At 40.5% G+C, this 17429-nt stretch overlaps 1 protein-coding gene across 1 annotated transcript; it reads left to right on the top strand.

The window, feature by feature from the left end:
* Positions 1-6: 6 nt before the first annotated feature.
* ccdc149a (coiled-coil domain containing 149a) lies at positions 7-14347 on the top strand. Its single transcript, XM_083937285.1, has 12 exons — positions 7-144; positions 1275-1436; positions 1639-1677; positions 3504-3611; positions 3736-3852; positions 4692-4864; positions 6460-6532; positions 6684-6768; positions 7467-7611; positions 7915-7991; positions 11667-11747; positions 13263-14347. The coding sequence occupies exons 1-12, from the start codon at positions 94-96 to the stop codon at positions 13787-13789; spliced, it is 1638 nt and encodes a 545-aa protein (XP_083793411.1). The 5' UTR covers positions 7-93; the 3' UTR covers positions 13790-14347.
* Positions 14348-17429: the final 3082 nt, after the last annotated feature.

Raw genomic sequence — 17429 nt, 5'->3', positions numbered from 1 at the left:
AGAGGAGAGCGGAGAGTCCGGGCGGAGGCGGAGAAGAAGCAGCGTGTATGCTGACATTTTGTAAAATATTACATTCATATTATATTCCTCATAATGCAGTCTTCCAAGAGGAGCGAGAGTGACTGGCAGGGGCTAGTCAGCGAGGTAAGTGAGTGGCGAAGACCGTCAACAGCTGTTGCAGACACGGGCTGATTTTCACAGAGCTCCCTTGTCCATATGGGACGAGCTTCGGTGTGCTAATAGAGAAAGAAGCTGTGTGACACTACATAGAAAATGCTACGTTTTCGTCTTTTGCTGGGCAAGCTAAATACTGATAGAAGGAATAAGCTAGCATGCTATTCTGTCTGGCCGACAGCAACACGCTCGAGCTTCTTGTTTGGAAATGCAGCATTACTCCTGCCCAGCCCACCTCCATCGTATGGATGGGTAAACCAGGTGCAAGCCACCTGTGGGACTGCATTAAAGATGCATTCATTAAAACACAACGAAGATTATACCTGTATGGTAGTCAGTCGATGTGAATATATTTGCAAACGTAAATGGAAGTGTATAACAGACTGTAATTCGCCCTACACAGCTTAAAAAGCAGATTTTTCATGTATTACTCAACAGTTATACCCAGAAGTCATGGAATGAGTCCTATCAATATCTCTTTAATGCAGTGGCCCATACACCCCAAACATGTTCTTTGTCTTATGTGATATAAAATGTTATATATTCAGGTTTTGGAGTGCTAGTAGACAAAGCGAGCATTGTTAAATCCCCACCCTGAGTTGACAATTGAGCAACCCATTTATAAAAGAAATAAATAATTGTCAGCTTCATTAGTTGCAGTTTTACATTAGGGGTTAGCATAGTTGAGATGAGCTACAATCCATACTACAACCTTTACTACACACTACTACTTAACATTCAGCTCCATGGTAGCAGCTGCTCTTTAAGTTGGTTACGAGCTGGTCTGACAGCTATCACGGTTTACTCTGTTCCTTCTGCTGTGTCTTATCTACACTTTAAACACCTCACGCCAGTGTGTGTTTTTCCACCTGTTGAGTACTGGCCGAGGTTGATATCACACAGTCAAGTCATTTGACCATTGCCATCCCAGGGTAGGGAAATAAGCTGGATGATATAATAGGTGTTACTCAATGGATGTTATAAGCATACTCTTGTATTTGTGGAATTAACTCATAGAGCTAGGTGACCTACAATAACTGTATTGCATCTTATAATCCCACTGCTCTTTGTTCTTTCCTTGTTTGCTGTTTTTCTTGTAGTTCCTAGTGTGTAAACGGAAGCTGGAAAGTAAGAAAGATGCCCTTCTCATACTGTCCAAGGAGCTGGATACCTGTCAGCAGGAAAGAGACCAGTACAAGCTCATGGCCAACCAGCTGAGGGAGCGCCATCAGGGACTCAAGAAAAAGTACCGGGAGCTCATTGTGAGTGGTTCAAACCTTCAAGGTGATGTTCAATTTCCGTGTGCACAGTATTGTCTATGCAAGTTTTTTGTTTATTAGTACTGTCTTTGATGAAGTCAGTCGGTTCACTAGGAATATTTAACTGTATTGCATAACGTATTATTTGCTAATTGCATTTCATGACAAAGCATATAATGATTATCTAACTCTTTTTGTATTTTAGGATGGTGACCCCTCCTTGCCACCAGAAAAACGCAATCAAGTAAGTTGTTGTGGTTGACTTCATTAATGCCACACTAACGCTAAATGTATTTGCCTTCATTATGTTGCAGTGCAAATTGGATGGCATGGTAAAATCAAGGTGCTTTCTCCCTTTGTTATGTTGATTTAGTTGGGTGAGAATAACCTCTGGGACATGAGTTAACATCAAATACAGAATCTTGATGGACAAACAACCTCATAATATCAAACAAATACAGATCACATGCTCATACAGTTTCTTATATACAGCTCTGGAATAAATTAAGAGACCACTGCAAAATTAGCAGATTCTCTGTTGTTACTATTTATAGGTATGTGTTTGAGTGAAATGATCAGGTTTGTTTTATTCAGCTACTGACGACATTTCAGCTACTGATGACATTTCTCCCAAATTCCAAATATATATACTGTATATACTGTTTTTCTATTTCTTTTTTTTACAAATATATGTTATCTGTATAATATTGTTGTTGTAAACAAGTTCATTTTAATTTAAAAACAACACAATACTAAAGTTTTAACTGAGGAAGAGTTCAGAAATGACTATTTGGTTGAAAACCCTGATTGTGGATCACAGCTTTCATGTGTCTTGGCCTGCTCTCCACCAGTCTTTCACATTGCTGTTGAGTGACTTTATGCCACTCCTGGTGCAAAAATTCAAGCAGCTCAGCTTGTTTAATGGCATATGACCACCCATCTTCCTCTTGATAACATTCCATAGGTATTCAATGGGGTTCAGGTCTGGAGATTAGTCTGGCCATGATAGGGTCTTGATTTAGTGGTCCTCCTTCCTTAGCTGTGTAGAATAGAGCGTTGTCCTGCCGAAAAAAAACAATCCTTAGAGTTGGGGAACAACTCAGTAGGAAGCAAGTTTTCTTCCAGGATACCCATGTACGTGGCGTGATTCGTGCATCCTTCGCAAAGACAAATCCGCCCGATTTCAGCCTTGCTGAAGCACCCCAGATTATATACGATCCTTCACCAAATTTCACAGGTGTCCGTCTAACCATTAGACGACCAGGTGTTGGGCCAAGCTAAAAATTGGACTTATCACTACTTCTCCTCATTCATTTTGGTATAATTCTTGTATTCGGTTCAGGTGATCACCTAATCAGTACCTCATTAAGTAGAATGAGGTGTACTTATGTTGGAATTGAACACTTATGACTGGAATGACACTGGCTGTCATACATGTAGAGATGCTGCTTTCAGGAAAGAAAATTCATTCATTTTCTAGAGCTTTATATATCTAATGCTCCATATACCAGAGAATTCTGGCTAGGATAAGGTAGATGGTTTTATAGGAGTCCTGTAGGATTCTGTTTGGTGGTGAGTTCAAGAACATTGAGACAACCAGAATTTAAGATTTGGCTGTTAAATTGCATTATAGAAAGGTGTCTTGCTATTTAGGCGACAATCAACAAGTAAACTGAACAAGTAAAAATCAGTGTTTTGTTCTGAAAGTGATTATTTAGAATTCTGCTTTATTTTAGCATACCTTTTGGTGATAACAAGACAAGTAATAATAATGGTTAATAACTAATAACTAACTGTAATCAGAGTTTTGACCATTTTTTTCCTTCTTTTGATCCTGAGAATCTATTTAGTCTAATGAGTTTAATGAAGCATGAGCCATTCAAAAGCTGTTAATTAAAAAGTCTCTGTGTTGGTTTTATTCCTGTGTCAATATTTCCTTCAGCTGTTTATGAAAGATGTGGTACCCTTATTGAATTGGTTTTGTTGGTGGATTTGGACCCTCTCCATGATGGATCAAGTGGCCTGTCACCAGCTTTTCAGACTGTTCACTCTTCTCCACCTTCTCTCCAGGTGAACCTGGCTCAGCTGTTGAGAGACTCGAGAGAACGAGCGAAACAGCTCACTGAGGAGGTGAAGGAGCTGACTCAGAGACTTACGGAGGCCCAGGGGGATAACAAGGTGAGGTAACCAGGAGAAGCGCACATACAAAGTGAAATGAAGTTTAAATGGTGCGCATATAACGTGACCCCCTCACTCACAGTTCAGTGAGAGAAGCAGTGAATTTAACATGTTTCTTCTGCAGCTCCTGAGGATGACTATTACTCGACAGAGGCTGGGGGATGAGGAGGTAGGGGCACGCCATTTCCCTGCCCATGAACGTGAGGATCTAGTTCACCAGCTTGAGAGAGCAGGGCTACAGGTTGATACATTTCCTTTTTTTTTCACCCAAAAAAATCTGATTTCATGTCACATTAAACAACAAAAGATAGAGACAGTTAATATTTTGGTTTCAGCCTGTCAAAAACAAAAAATCAATGCTTTTTCTGAACTGCTACTTTGTTCTAGATCCAACAATTAGCCTGTTTTTCAGGTGTCGAAAAACCATTTTAGTTACTATGGATCCTTAACTTCCCAGGAGGACTGGGGACTGACTTTAGTTCCTCAGCAGTATGGACAAGATGCAAACATTTCTTGTAATGTTGATCTTAAAAGCAGTAACAGCCTGATGCGATGAAAAATGTTTTTTTATCTTGCCTTATCTTTACAGTTCTTCAGATACTGTGAAAACTCAAACATGTGTGTGCAACAAAACTTTTATTTGTTATATTGGTTCCTAAGTTTAGTTCTTATTGCTCCAAAAGTTCCTGGAACAATTAATTCATATTTTGCATTGTGCATCAGTGGCATGCCTCTCTTTTTGTTGCCTGAAAATATTCTCGCCCTACGACTACTGTCACTCCGCGCAGCTACATGCACACAGTGGAGTAAATACTGCCATTATAAGGCTAACTATGTGGTAGTGTTGTATTGGATTTTATTATTTTGATGACATAATACTCCCCCCTTCTTTAAAGCTGCTGTCGAGGTGCTTTTGAATAAGGCACTTCTATCTGCTGTAGTGGAGCCACTCACTCAGTTAGTTCCTGATTGCTGAAAACAGTGTATGCACTCTCAGCAAACTCTACTTTAGTAAACAAAGCTTTAAGCGATCTTTCGGTGACTTTTCTTACCTTTTTTTGCATGGTTGCCTTTTGCTAGATTGAGGAGATGGAGCACAACATGAAGGCTCTGACAGACGAGCTGCACGACGTGAAGGCAGAGCGCAGTGTGTTCAGGGACAAGGCCTACCGACTCAATGTGGAGCTCAACCACGTCTTGGGCAACCGCGACGCACGCATCATTGATGTGGATGCCCTCTGCATGGAGAACAGGTAAGCTGAACATGCCTGGAAGAACATCTCTCACATTGTTTTAACCCTGATCTTCTCTACCACTTCTAGTTTTGTAAATCTCTAATTGTGCTTCTAGAGAAGTGTTTGCTATAAGCTGCAGTTTTCCGAGGAAACTTGCTTTAAATCTTAGTAGCAGCTGCCTGTGTAGATATCTCTCCCTCTCTTTCCCTCTTTCTCTTTCTTGATTAACAGGATGTAAACAAATCTTGAAAATGCATACTGTTGGGCAAATATAAGCAAAACAACCTTAACATCTGGTGAAAGCAGAAAAACAAAGTATAGGAAATAAGCATATTACAAAACAGCAAAGACATTTAACAGCCACGTTGTTGTGATTCTTTGATTGATCGTAGTGTTGGGTTTTCTGGATCTATATTTTTGTTTTTGTGGATAATTAAGCTCCTTCAGGTTTGTAAAAAAGTGGGTAAGCTTAGATCACCTTCAAGTTATGTGTTGTTTTCATTCCCATAATGTCACTGAGCTGTGATTAATACAAAAATGTCTTTTTCCTGGTGGCTATTTTACACCCATAAGTGAGTTTTATAATAAATGAACAACAAATGCATTTTTTTTAAATGCACATGCTTTATGATAAAAAAAAAAATATGTGAACAGAGTAGACTAAAGACCTGTTTAGTACAGTATATTTGGCACTTTTGTGGAGTAGATGCACCTAGTAATCAGTAAACATGAAAACACTTTCTGGATACTTTACTACTTGTTAAGTTATATGAGTTGGACAAAGCAACATCACCTACTGTAAATACATATACAACTTTTTGATGAAGTTAAGTAAATTTGTTTAGCTTTACTCGGATTAATCCAGTAAACATAGATTGACTATCAGTTAAAATTATCATGGGAAGGGCTGGACAAAAAACTTTTTTGTAATCACCATCGTGATGTGAGCTAAACACATTGTGACAGACTGCAATATTTTTTTTAGTTAGTTGAAAGAGAGTATCAGTAGAAAAGTTCAATATGTTAAAAAAAATAATAGTTGTTGTTGTTTTTTGAGCAGTATACTGTAATCAGCATGAAGGCAGAAATAAGTACAATTTAATATTTGTTCAGTTATCACAAGTGTTATCATTATTGGGATATTCAGTAAAGTTATCTTCTATTGCATTTTTTCCTTACATGCTGCAACAATAATATTAAAACGTGTGCATAACGCACATCTGAACATATTTTAAAAGCTTTGTTATCAGAATATTCATGATTGTCTGAGCTTTAGCAGACAAGACAAGACAGATGTCCGTCCTCCACAGAGCTGGGTCTGTCTGACGTTCCTGCCTGTTATAGGGAAGGTTTTCGTTGCCACCGTACTCTACGGGGGAATTGTTGGGTCTATGTAAATCACAAATAAGTCATAGAGTGTGGTCTATACCTAGTCTGTAAAGTGTCCTGAGATAACTTTTGTTATGATTTGGCACTATAAATAAAATTGAATTGAATTGAATTTAGCTCCAAATTTTTTATGTCAGTTATGATATGCATGCAATCTGCACCTCATCAATCTTGTTGCATGTGCTTTGTCTCTTGCGATGTGCTTTTGATCATTGTTACGACAGGTATTTGCATGAGCGTTTCAGCCAACTACAAGAAGAGGTGAACCTGCTGAAATCCAACATCATGAAGTACAAGGTAAAGATGGAATGTGTCTGATTTTGAGGCTTATGAATCCTGAAGGAGTCATTTGTATTGTTACGCATGTGCAGTAAAAGTAATCATTTGTTTTCAGTATTCATCAAACATGCAGGGCAAGCTTTATTTTGTTTTTTTCCCCCCCGCACAGACAGCTCTTGAGAGGAGGAAAAACTCCAGCACATGTGGGAAATCAAACAGTAGTCCCCTCACTGGAGTCCTCTCAGCAAAACAAGGTGAGAAAAAAAACTGTTCAGCTCGGTTTGAATTCTCTTTGAACGCATAAATTGACACCATAGCAGCTGATCTGGAAAGTGTTGAAGGCCAGTAATGTGTTGTCCGTCCCCTCTTGTATGGCATGTGAAGTAGATTTTAGTCAGATAAACCCTGCAACTGATTCTTTCTTCAAAAACCTTTTTTTCTTGCCGTATCCCATTCCATTATTTAACTCCTTTTTTGATCATCCTTCAAGCCACTGCGTGGACACCAGCTGGGCTACTAATTGTATTCTGAGTGGTGGAGAGCACCACTGGCAGGGAAATGAGCCTGCCAAGATGACTGACAGTCGCTGGCAGAAGCAGCACAGTGGGCTCCCAGAGTTAAAGTTAGGAGAGTGTCTCTAGTAGACAGCTGTTTCCAACTCTCCATCTCTGTCTTTCTCTTGTCATGGTGTTTTCCCATGTCTCATGTAAAAGCGCACTCTCTCTTGTATATTTTTAAGCTTAGTGAAAGTTGTATTGGTGTGTTATTGGCAGGTTGTAGTTTAATACCCCATGTTTTCGTTGATGCCGTCCTTGGCACATATGGCTTTGAATAAAATTGTTTTCTCCCTCCTTTTTATTCTCTCCTTCTATTCCTTTTCTTTCTGCCTGTTTTTCATCTGCTTCACCCATAACCCCTCAACCCACACCCCCCACCCCCCTCTCCTTTTTAGTCCAGGAGATGCTCTTGGAAGAGCAGGGCTGCAGCCTGCCAGCAACGCCTCAGTCCATCGCTGACCTTAAGTCCCTGGCTACGGCTCTGCTGGAGACCATTCATGAGAAGAACCTGGTCATCCAGCACCAGAGGCACACCAACAGGTAATGATGTCAGAGGAACCCTCACCTGCTCCTCTGCTAGGACTCTTTCATGTGGCTCACCTTTAAGCTTCATCCTCCTGGCACACTTATGTTTGCATACCTGTTCTCAGAATCCTCCTCCACCTCTAAGGCAAACACTGGACTGTGACACATGAATACACACACACACACACACACACACACACACACACACACACACACACACACACACACACACACACACACACACACACACACACACACACACACACCAATACTGTTCATCAGTCCCAAATAACCTGACCCACAATACTTGGTCTGCAGGATCCTTGGAAACAGAGTAGCAGATTTGGAAAGGAAGCTGAAGACATTGGAGGTTTCAGGACTGTGGAGTCTTCCAGGTGGGTCTCAGGACCAAGTGTTAAACTCACAAACTGAAATAAGACAACCCAGTCAGTTTTTTTGTGTGCTGCCCAAACAGAAAATGGGATTCAACAAGGCATTCAGATTTGGATTCTCTTCCTATGTCACATGCAGGCTCTTTAGAATATACGTTCCCCCATCTGAGTATCTCCACCCACGACTTGATAATTACCTTTGCAAAGGTGCACCATATTTTTCTCCCAAGCCATTCAGAGCACTTTTAGGGAGGGGGCTTGAGACAGAGAGACAGGTGCTAAAACAAAACATTTCAGACAGATTGAATGCAGGTATATTCAGACAGACATATTGAGAAAATATATTTCCAATAGGTTCTAGTAGAAACCCAAAATACATGTATGAACTGTAAAATTAGAATATGTCTCCTTTAAAGCTACCACACACAAAAAACATTGTGGTACTTGAAGTCTCCTAGCTGAAGTCCTGAAACGACTCCTCCATATTTTAATCTAACACCAAACACAATCCAGTTATCGGATACATAGCAATAACAGTAATTTATAGAATATAAAAATACATTCCAATATATTCTCTATCATTGTAAAGTATTTCAATGACAGTCATTTGTCATGGATATAAGGTGTATATACATGTTTCTGAGTAATCCAGCATTATTTCTATGAAAAAGGTGGGTAAAAAATGATAGCTGCTGCGCCATGTGTAGTTAGAAGACTATAAAGCAGTTGTATATGATCACCTGTGCATGTATACACAGTTGCAAAGACAATGTGGGATTTCTGCATATGCTTTGACTAGGTTGGTATTGAACGCAAAAAAGAACCTGTAACTACACTACACCACACCATCAGCAAACATGATGTTGTGTCAATGTGTCCGTAGACCACATGCGCGTACATGTGTGTGTGTTTACATAAAGTAAAACGATTAGGTTAACTAGTAACAACCAGTTGACATCATAAACCGTGGCATTTTTGTCACTTTATAATTAATCATTTGCTAGCTAAAAGTGAGAAGAAAATGTTTTTCCCTACCATTAATCTTCTCATACGTTGCAACATTGTTGTAGCTAGCAAAACTTGCTAGATTTGACTTAATAATAAGGTTTCTGTTGATAACAGTGTGTCTTTCTCTCTTCTGTGGCTGCGTCTCAGGCTTGACCTACCGCGTATCTGTGGGAATTGGGAGTATGTATTCCTTCTGCCCCACTTAGCCATCCATGCCCTCCACTATGTCATGCCAGGACAAATCTGGGCAGAAGCCCAGAAAGCATGTCACCTCATGCCCACCGTTTACAATGTGGTGACTCCATTGACCACCCGCTCATGTGTCTGTTTGTGATACCATTAACTGCCTGAATAAATTTTTTAGTGTTGGGGTTGGGCATGTTTTAAGAGCAGGAGAGACCTTTTTAAAGAGAGCTACTGTTTTCTTGGTTCATTTTCAAATGCGTTGATATTCTCCCTCGAAATAATTTGAATCAAAAATCATGTGAGACCAGGACTGACGACTGTCATATCATAAAGTGATATATGATTCAGAATGTGTCATCCTCAGCAGAAATGTAAAAATTGAACAATCTACCAAATGTAAACTGCTGTTAAACGTTTAAGTAAAATAGTATCCCAAGAGAAATTTGCAGCCTGAAAATAATTTCCATAGTCAACCAGGAGACAAGATGGCCCACCTAGAAAATAGTTCCCCGCTTTTCCCACTGGAGGGAGATGTTGTGCCGTATATGAACCATTCTGAGAGGTGGAGGGGCTGCGGCTGGATGGAGGTGCCCTGTCATGAGACCGTCATTCTCACCGCCATAAAACTGACAAGCATCCATTACTGAAAATGATTGCCCACATTACAAACACATTTAGGGGAATGTGCCGTTATTAGGGAATTTGTAGGCGAGGGCCCAGAGTGCCTGACGACCACGCTGTCCACCACAGTTAGGGAGACAGAAATATAGAGATGTGAGCGTCTGTGGCCTTGATGTGATATGAAGTTGGGCTGATGGATATTAAAGGCAAACAGAATAGGATGGAGGGCCTTGGCTGCCTATCCGAGGCCCAGAGAACACTAGAGGTGACTACGTTGTCTCCGGATGAGAGAGAGCCAAAAACAATAACAATGACATCGATGCAGTGAGTCAGATAAAGTTGTGATTGATGGATCCCCAACAGTACTCCAGTCCTCCCTACCCCCCACATCGAATTGGTGCAAGCTGAAATGTAACACAGCAAGTGAAAGCCTGTCAGTGCGCATCAGCTATTGTTAAGACAGAGGTGGATACAAAATGCACCCATACAGTGTAGCTGTGTTTTGGTCCAGTGACAGTTGTTTCCAGTTAAGAGGAGGGCATTTTCTTGTCACTCTAGAACTTGATAGCACTGCATCCAAGTGTGTGGCATCTCTTTTTTTTGCCTCCCTATTCGTGATAATAGAGTATATGATCTGGTATGTTGGAGTATCGCATAATGCAGAAGAGCTGGTAATCTTTGCAGGATGGGTGCTTATACAGTGTGTGGGTCAAGGTGGAGAAAGGATGGTTAGATGGCTGGACATGCAGCTGCCAGGAAGGTGTTAAAGAAAGGCCCTGCTCTTCATACAAGAAACCAACACCACCGTATTATTGGTTTTAAGGCTTGGTTTTAAAAACTCTTCTTTCTCTCTCAAAACTTTATTGTGTTATGGGTCGTGGGCATTGTTGCAAGTCAGTGAGCATGATTTCTTCACGGCAATATGTGATTCACAAGATCAGGTCATTAATGTCATGTCACGCCTTGATTTTTTCGGATATTTAAATCTTTGGATTAGCCAAAAGCAACCATTTCTGTCATTCAATCTACAGACAGTAAGTAATTAGCTTTGCAAGTATTACAAGTTGTAAACCAAAGTCATAGACACTTTGAAATGTTGACTTTGAATCATGCGTTTGTCCTGACGGGGTAGATGTTTGTACCAGATTTCGTGGCAGTATATCCAATAATCGTTGAGACATTTCAATCAAAACAACCTAGCATAGTGATTAAAACCACTGTCTCTGTAAAAGAAGGAACTCTTTAGACAACTAGCAATTTTGTTGCTTATCTTGACGCCCACAGTTGGTGTGTGGAAGCCTAAGGACCCAGACAGCTCCCACCCGCCGTGATCACTCACTGTTCCCACGTCAGTGTCAACTCTGAGCATCTATAACAATATGGGCCGCATTCATAACAATATGGTCTCCGTTCACCATTCACGATTCTCACGCTTTGTGCCACCCAGTCATCCATTTTCTCATTCTTCTGATTGTTTTTGTGCCTCACACTTGAATGGTCAGAGAAACAAGCCTATTCACTGGGTTTCTGCGAAGGCAAAGGCTGATGTGCACACATTAAGGCTTGTGTATACATGTGTCTATGTGAATACATTTTTGTGTGTGTATTTGTGATGTCTGGTTTATAGTGCACAGTCTCGTATGAGTAGCATATGGTGTCAGCCTAAAAAGCGTGCAGCTATCACTAATGAAGACAGATGACATGGAACTGAAGCCACTTCCTGTGAACACTGCAATGCTTGCATGCGTGTATGTTTGTACACACAACACACAACAGCAGTATGTGCTTTGATAAGCTCTTCATACCACTTACTTTGTCATTTTGTTGATTTGGTGGCGAAAGTAACAGGGTGTGGTCTTACAGGGACACGAGACAATATCGCACTGAATGAAAACCTTCAACCGGAGCTTCATCCAACACGTGCCACGACGCAGCCACCTAAAGGTGAGTGTGTAAAAACACTGTAATTAGCAACCCCGTGCTAAACACTCCTCGCTATCTTCCATGTTTAACCCAAGTCCTTTTCCTTCCCGTCCCCACTCCTCTCTGCTTCTCATTGGTGCAAGCTGCCCAAATGCCATGGCATTTTAGAAATGTGAAGCAAATTCTCGCCCGCTGACATTCAGAAACTTCTGCCGTGTTCTCTTTGAAAGGGGATGAGGGAGGGGGGGCCATAAATATGGATGCCAGTTCAAGTAATGTTGCTTTCTTCCTGCATGTTTTTGCATGTGTATGTGTGTGTAGGAAAGGTGGCAGGGACTCTATGTGCAGTCTTTAACCTTTTAGCCTGCATATCCACAAATATGGGTCAGTAATCCCCAAAGTGAGAGCATATTTCGGTTAAGAAGCAGAACTAAGCTGTTGCTATTGCCAAGATGCGGGGCGTCACACTTGTCTTGCGTCCCCTTGTCTGGGCACTGCTGCTATATTTAGCCTGTTGCCATGGAAACACTTCAGTCGCATAAGTAATTCAAATAACTTTCTACATTGATACATTGGGTCAAAAGCGGAAAGTTTCCCTGATATTTTCTTTTGAAAGTGTTTTTTCATCTCTTTTTTTTCATCATCATTAAAGAGATATAATAGAAATAATAAAGGAATAGACCAGCATGAGATTTTTCAGTAAGCCATGGTCTATCCTTAGTCTATATTGTTCAATTAATACTTCGCACTAAAAAATAACTAATTTGTTACTGACTATTAATGTTTATTTTCCTCCTTAAAAGGCATTGTAAACTCTGACTAAAACCTTGAACTCATCTTTTTCAGATTGTTTGTTTGTCTGTTTATCAGCAGAATCACGGAAAATCTACTGGCCTGATTTTCATGAAACTTGGTAGATGGGTGTGGCATGGGCCAAGGATGAACACATTCCATTTTTCATTTTTCCTGATCATCAATAAAAATTATTTTTCACTTTTGTTAACATTGCAAGATAAGGGATGGCCTTCACTGAGGCCTGTGCTCTCCTTGTGTCCTTCTAGTTAGTGGTTTTTGAATCACATAATAGAGCTGAGAGGATTGACTCGAAATGATAATCGATTCATATTTGTCAAGCTATTATTTAAGCAGAAATACCAGATATTTGCTTTTTCCATAATCTTGAATTTTAGAAAGTAAAAAAAAAAGTTGGGTCTTCATTAGCTAAATGGTTAATCAATTAATTGAAAAATAATTAGTGGCTGATTCATAAAGAATGGATTTAATTGTTTCACCCCAAAGGAGAAGTTGAAGTATTTGTAGTAGTAGGTATTATTGTTGTTGCTGTTGTTTTTATTAGCAGCTGTGTTTTGTGGCAGTTAATCATGCTGATGTTGCCAACAAACACATTTTTACAGCCACCTGACGGAGAAACAGAATAGGGCAAAAGTACTTGTTTTCTGTTGTAACTATGGCCTCAGTTTAAGTGAATAATTAAAATGACCAATTGTCTCATCTTCCTTCTCCCACTTGTGCCAGACGACAGACATGAATCCTCGTGGGAATGCCACACCGCTGGCAGCGACCTTGGCACAGATGGCATCGGCAGGGAAGACGCACCTGCCCTGCTCAACAGCCTGGATCCTCTAGTGGGGGTGGAGACGAATGGGATTGACAGGAGAGGGGGAGAAATCGTGACCCTGACGGAAGATGGAGCTGCCTTAGAGCTGGAGGAGGGGCGGAGTCCAGTGGAAGAGGCGGGGCATGAGGTAGAGGGAGTTGAGGATGAAGAACTGGGTTCCACGGTGGAGGAAGGAGAAGAGGCAGCTCTGGCACTGGGTGTCACGTCCACTGAATCAGACCTTCCATGGCTTCCAATTAAACAAGCCTCTGTCGATCATTCAGAGGTGGGTAATCAGCCCTGTGAATCCCAGGACGATGGGTCAGCTCATGTACCTGAGCATGTAGAAGCCTCAGAGAACCAGCCCACAGAGGTGTCGAGCACAGGGGAGTGGGACATTGTGGATCTGCGCAGTGACACCTGTTATAGTAACAGCTCGGCATGATCTGACGTCACTGTAAGACTTATTTCAATGGTTATTTTTTTATTTGTAATTGCATGAATGCAACTACTGATGGTAGTTCCACCTAGCAGCTCAGTTTTAGTCAATAAAACAGAGAAAACACTTTTTAGCTGCCGTCGACGCAGCCAGAGGTGCATTCTGTATCTAGACAGGCTTGTTGCTGCACAGGAAAAAACAATCTGGAAATCAGTGGAGTTGCAAACTTCATGCCCTAGAGGAAATATGCAGCTCTAAAAATAACAAATATGGCAGCTTTAACTCCTGTACCCCAAATTTCCTTCTTCCTTTCCCCTGCGATAAAATAATCCCAGTTGTTTGCTTTTCTCTTCCTCCTAAGGGATGCCAATAAATGGAGTTCTGCGTTTTGTTGTTACTCTCATAGGGGGTCCAAATTGGCTTACCAATACTTTTAATGAATGTGCTGTACATATGTGAAAATGAATAATATTAATGCTATTCTATTCATCTGTATGGGTGGATCGTACTAATCGGTCAGTTTTTATTTTTCAAAGTCGATGTTTGGATGAGACTACACGTGCCTTATATGTGGAAATATTTATTAATATAAATGTATAAACCTGCAATATGACCTGACTTGAATTTAGTTTCTTTTCAACCCACGCACATACATTAAAAGAAATCTGATTTGTCTAGTTCAGTGATAGCCAACAAAAACTCTAAACCGTAAAAGTAATGGATTACTGACAAAGATGGTTAGCTTAACATAATTAATGAATATGAATACAATATAAATAACAGGATAAAATGGTTAAAAAAATAATGGCTTTAAAGGTATGAGTGGTTGAGAGTTCTCTTACCAAGATGAGAAAAAATGTTGCTGCATTGAATAGTATGAGAACGTGATTGTGACGAAATTCACTTAACTATAATTCTTGTCAATGAAGAGGAACTTGAGTTCACCTGAGGGGGCTCGGGGTATAATGGGAACAGCTGATCCAGTGACATTGAAAGTTTTTGACTGCTATTTGTATCAGCCCCCTGCTTAAGCTAGAAACCACACAAGGTGGAATTTCATCTGATCAAAACTTCCACTCTGACACATAGGTTGGCTTTGTGAACTCTGTGTAATATTTGTTTGAGCTTTCACACACAGATGAGGTTTGTTTGATAGTAATGTCCTGAACCAGAAAATGAGCCCATATCCGCAGAAAATCGCTTCGACTAATTTCGAAGTGTTCACAAGGTTGGCCTTTCATTAATTCTAAATGCAGCAGTCTCAGTCTTTTGATTGTTTTACAGATTAGAGCAGCTTAACTTGATTCTCTTCCTTCCCGCCTTGGGAGAGAATTGTTCCGGCACTACAAATCTACACAGAGTTGTCTAAAACCAGAGAAATGTTCAAAATCTGATTTTAATTGAATTAACTTATCCTTTTTTTAAATGCGTGCACAAGGCATCTCAGTGTGACGGTATAACTTAAAAAAACAAAGTTATAGTCACCAAAAGTTTTCCGACACTGTAAAACGGATGCACAGACACACCCATTTTGTCTCACAGCCAAAAGTCCAGAGCCCTCTGCGTATTGAGAATCAGTGGTCTGGCCTACTCTTCCTGCATGCAGGTGACAGCTGGCCTCTCCAGGCAAACACAGTGTCAAAGCCAGAATCCATGAACTGCTTATTCTGCAGAAGGCCACTTGCTATTTTTAATCTCTGACACAAAATAGAGGCGAGGAGAGAGAAAGAATTTGAGCTCGGGAGCCATGGTGTGTACCCAGTGTTGGCCCTGTGCCAGGCAGCTGATTTGGCACATGCAGCAAGCCTTTCTTCCCAAGGAGTTTAAGTTTATAAACCAGATGGAGTCTGAACTAATGAAATTGCAAGATGATACCAGCTTGGGTTGGGTTCCTCATCAAGTCGTTGCTTTTTTTTTTTGTATGCCTATGTAAGCTTGAAAGAAGTTACTGAACTTACTTATGTAAGAAGAGAAAGAACACAGTAATGCATTATGCAGGGAAGATGTGACAGCGGAAGAAGGAGCCATGGTGATGGGCCGGTTAGACATGCGACATGGATTAAAGTTGACAATTTTTTTTTAAAATCTGTCCTACAATCTTTAACCATTAGGCATTAGCTGTTCCCTGCCAGGCTTTCTCACTGTGGCATGAAAGAACGCTGTTGAAACATATCAGCAGAGGCACGTTCGATCTGAAAAGGGTGTGGACCGTCTTGCTACGGTTTCCAGTAGTGTTGCACGGTATACCGATACTAGAAAGGTACCGCGGTACCCAGCCGTTAAGAACGATACTTTTTCACGTTTTATTAGTATCGGTACTTTCTGAATTTTCTGCGACAGCGTGTCTGTGCAGCTTCTCTCTGCTTCCTCGCTGCCTGCAGACGGAGTGGGCGTGGCTTTACGGTGACAGACAGTCACAGAGCAGAGCGAGACAGACATGGCCGAAAGTCTCACGAGTGCTCCTGCCGACCGTCCGAGGCTTGTTGTAAAAGCAGACGCACGGAGCGAAATATGGAAATATTTCGCTTACATTGCAGACAGCGAGGGCTGTCTGCAATGTAGTGCATGTGTGAAACACATCTCTTACATACGGGCCTTGCGGACACCACAAGGCCCGTATGTAAGAGATGCTATAAGTCGGTGATGACCAAGGAAGGCAACACGTCCAACCTGGCGAAGCATCTCGCGGACAGACACCCCGATTTGCACCGAGAGTTCAAAGAGCTGCAGGTTAGCAACAGATAACGTTAAATATCCCCCGGATGAAGTCAAGCGAACTGTTTTCCCATCAGAATTGCAGGAGGCAGTCAGGGGAGAAGCTGTTTAACTGTCTGCTAACGCAACGTTCACTCTGGTGACATGAACTTTACCATAACATGCGCTGGTGTTCACAAGTATGATAATCAACAACACTCATTTTAAGTCAACCGGTGCTAGTAATATAATCATAGCATGTACATTATTGTCAAAAATTTACAAGATATATTGTAATTTACATTATTAGAAAATGGTATGGTAAGAGCACAGACCTCCACCGGGTCTGGGTCATTTGTGTTATACTTTACTGCACTAATGTAGTTTGCAGGCGATAATACAAGGTTTGAATTTTATCAACTTAAAATACAAATTGCAAATTTCCCTTTTGTGGGACGAATAAAGTATTTTATTTTATGAATTGCCAGATTTACAATTATTTTTATGCTGAATAGAATTGTAGTTAATGTGCTGTTAATTTTTTTCTACTACAAACACTGAGCTTTAAATGGAAAATCAGGTCATTAAATAATCTGTGAGAGCAAACAAGACAAATAAACAACACAAGACACTTGTCTTTTTGGACACAGAGATGCTTGTAACCACATTGGCAGCTAAGTTAACTATCAGCCTGAAATAATGATGATAATATTAGTAGTATTGAAGCATAAAGTTCTGCAGCTTTGACAAAAATCTCTATATTTATTTTGACTTTTTAAGTTTAAGTGTTGTAATGAATAAAAATAAATAATTTTAAGTTCCACATTTTGTCATCTAATATTTTATTCCATTACTTTTGCTGATGTTTTAGTTTTCTGCCGTGGTATCGTTTCAGTATCGGTATCGAGATATTTTAGGCAGGTATCGTACCGAAGTCATAATTTTGGTATCG

Source organism: Echiichthys vipera (assembly GCF_963691815.1).
Source record: "Echiichthys vipera genome assembly, chromosome: 22".
Taxonomy (NCBI): Eukaryota; Metazoa; Chordata; class Actinopteri; order Perciformes; family Trachinidae; genus Echiichthys; species Echiichthys vipera.
This window is presented reverse-complemented; position numbering and strand designations above follow the sequence as displayed.

Excerpts from the sequence above, each read along its gene's own strand:
- ccdc149a (XM_083937285.1), top strand. The coding sequence starts at position 94 with ATGCAGTCTTCCAAGAGGAGCGAGAGTGACTGGCAGGGGCTAGTCAGC. Across the intron at positions 6,769-7,466 it reads AGTCCTCTCAGCAAAACAAG|TCCAGGAGATGCTCTTGGAA; the intron begins GTGAGAAAAAAA and ends TCTCCTTTTTAG. Across the intron at positions 7,992-11,666 it reads AGGACTGTGGAGTCTTCCAG|GGACACGAGACAATATCGCA; the intron begins GTGGGTCTCAGG and ends GTGGTCTTACAG.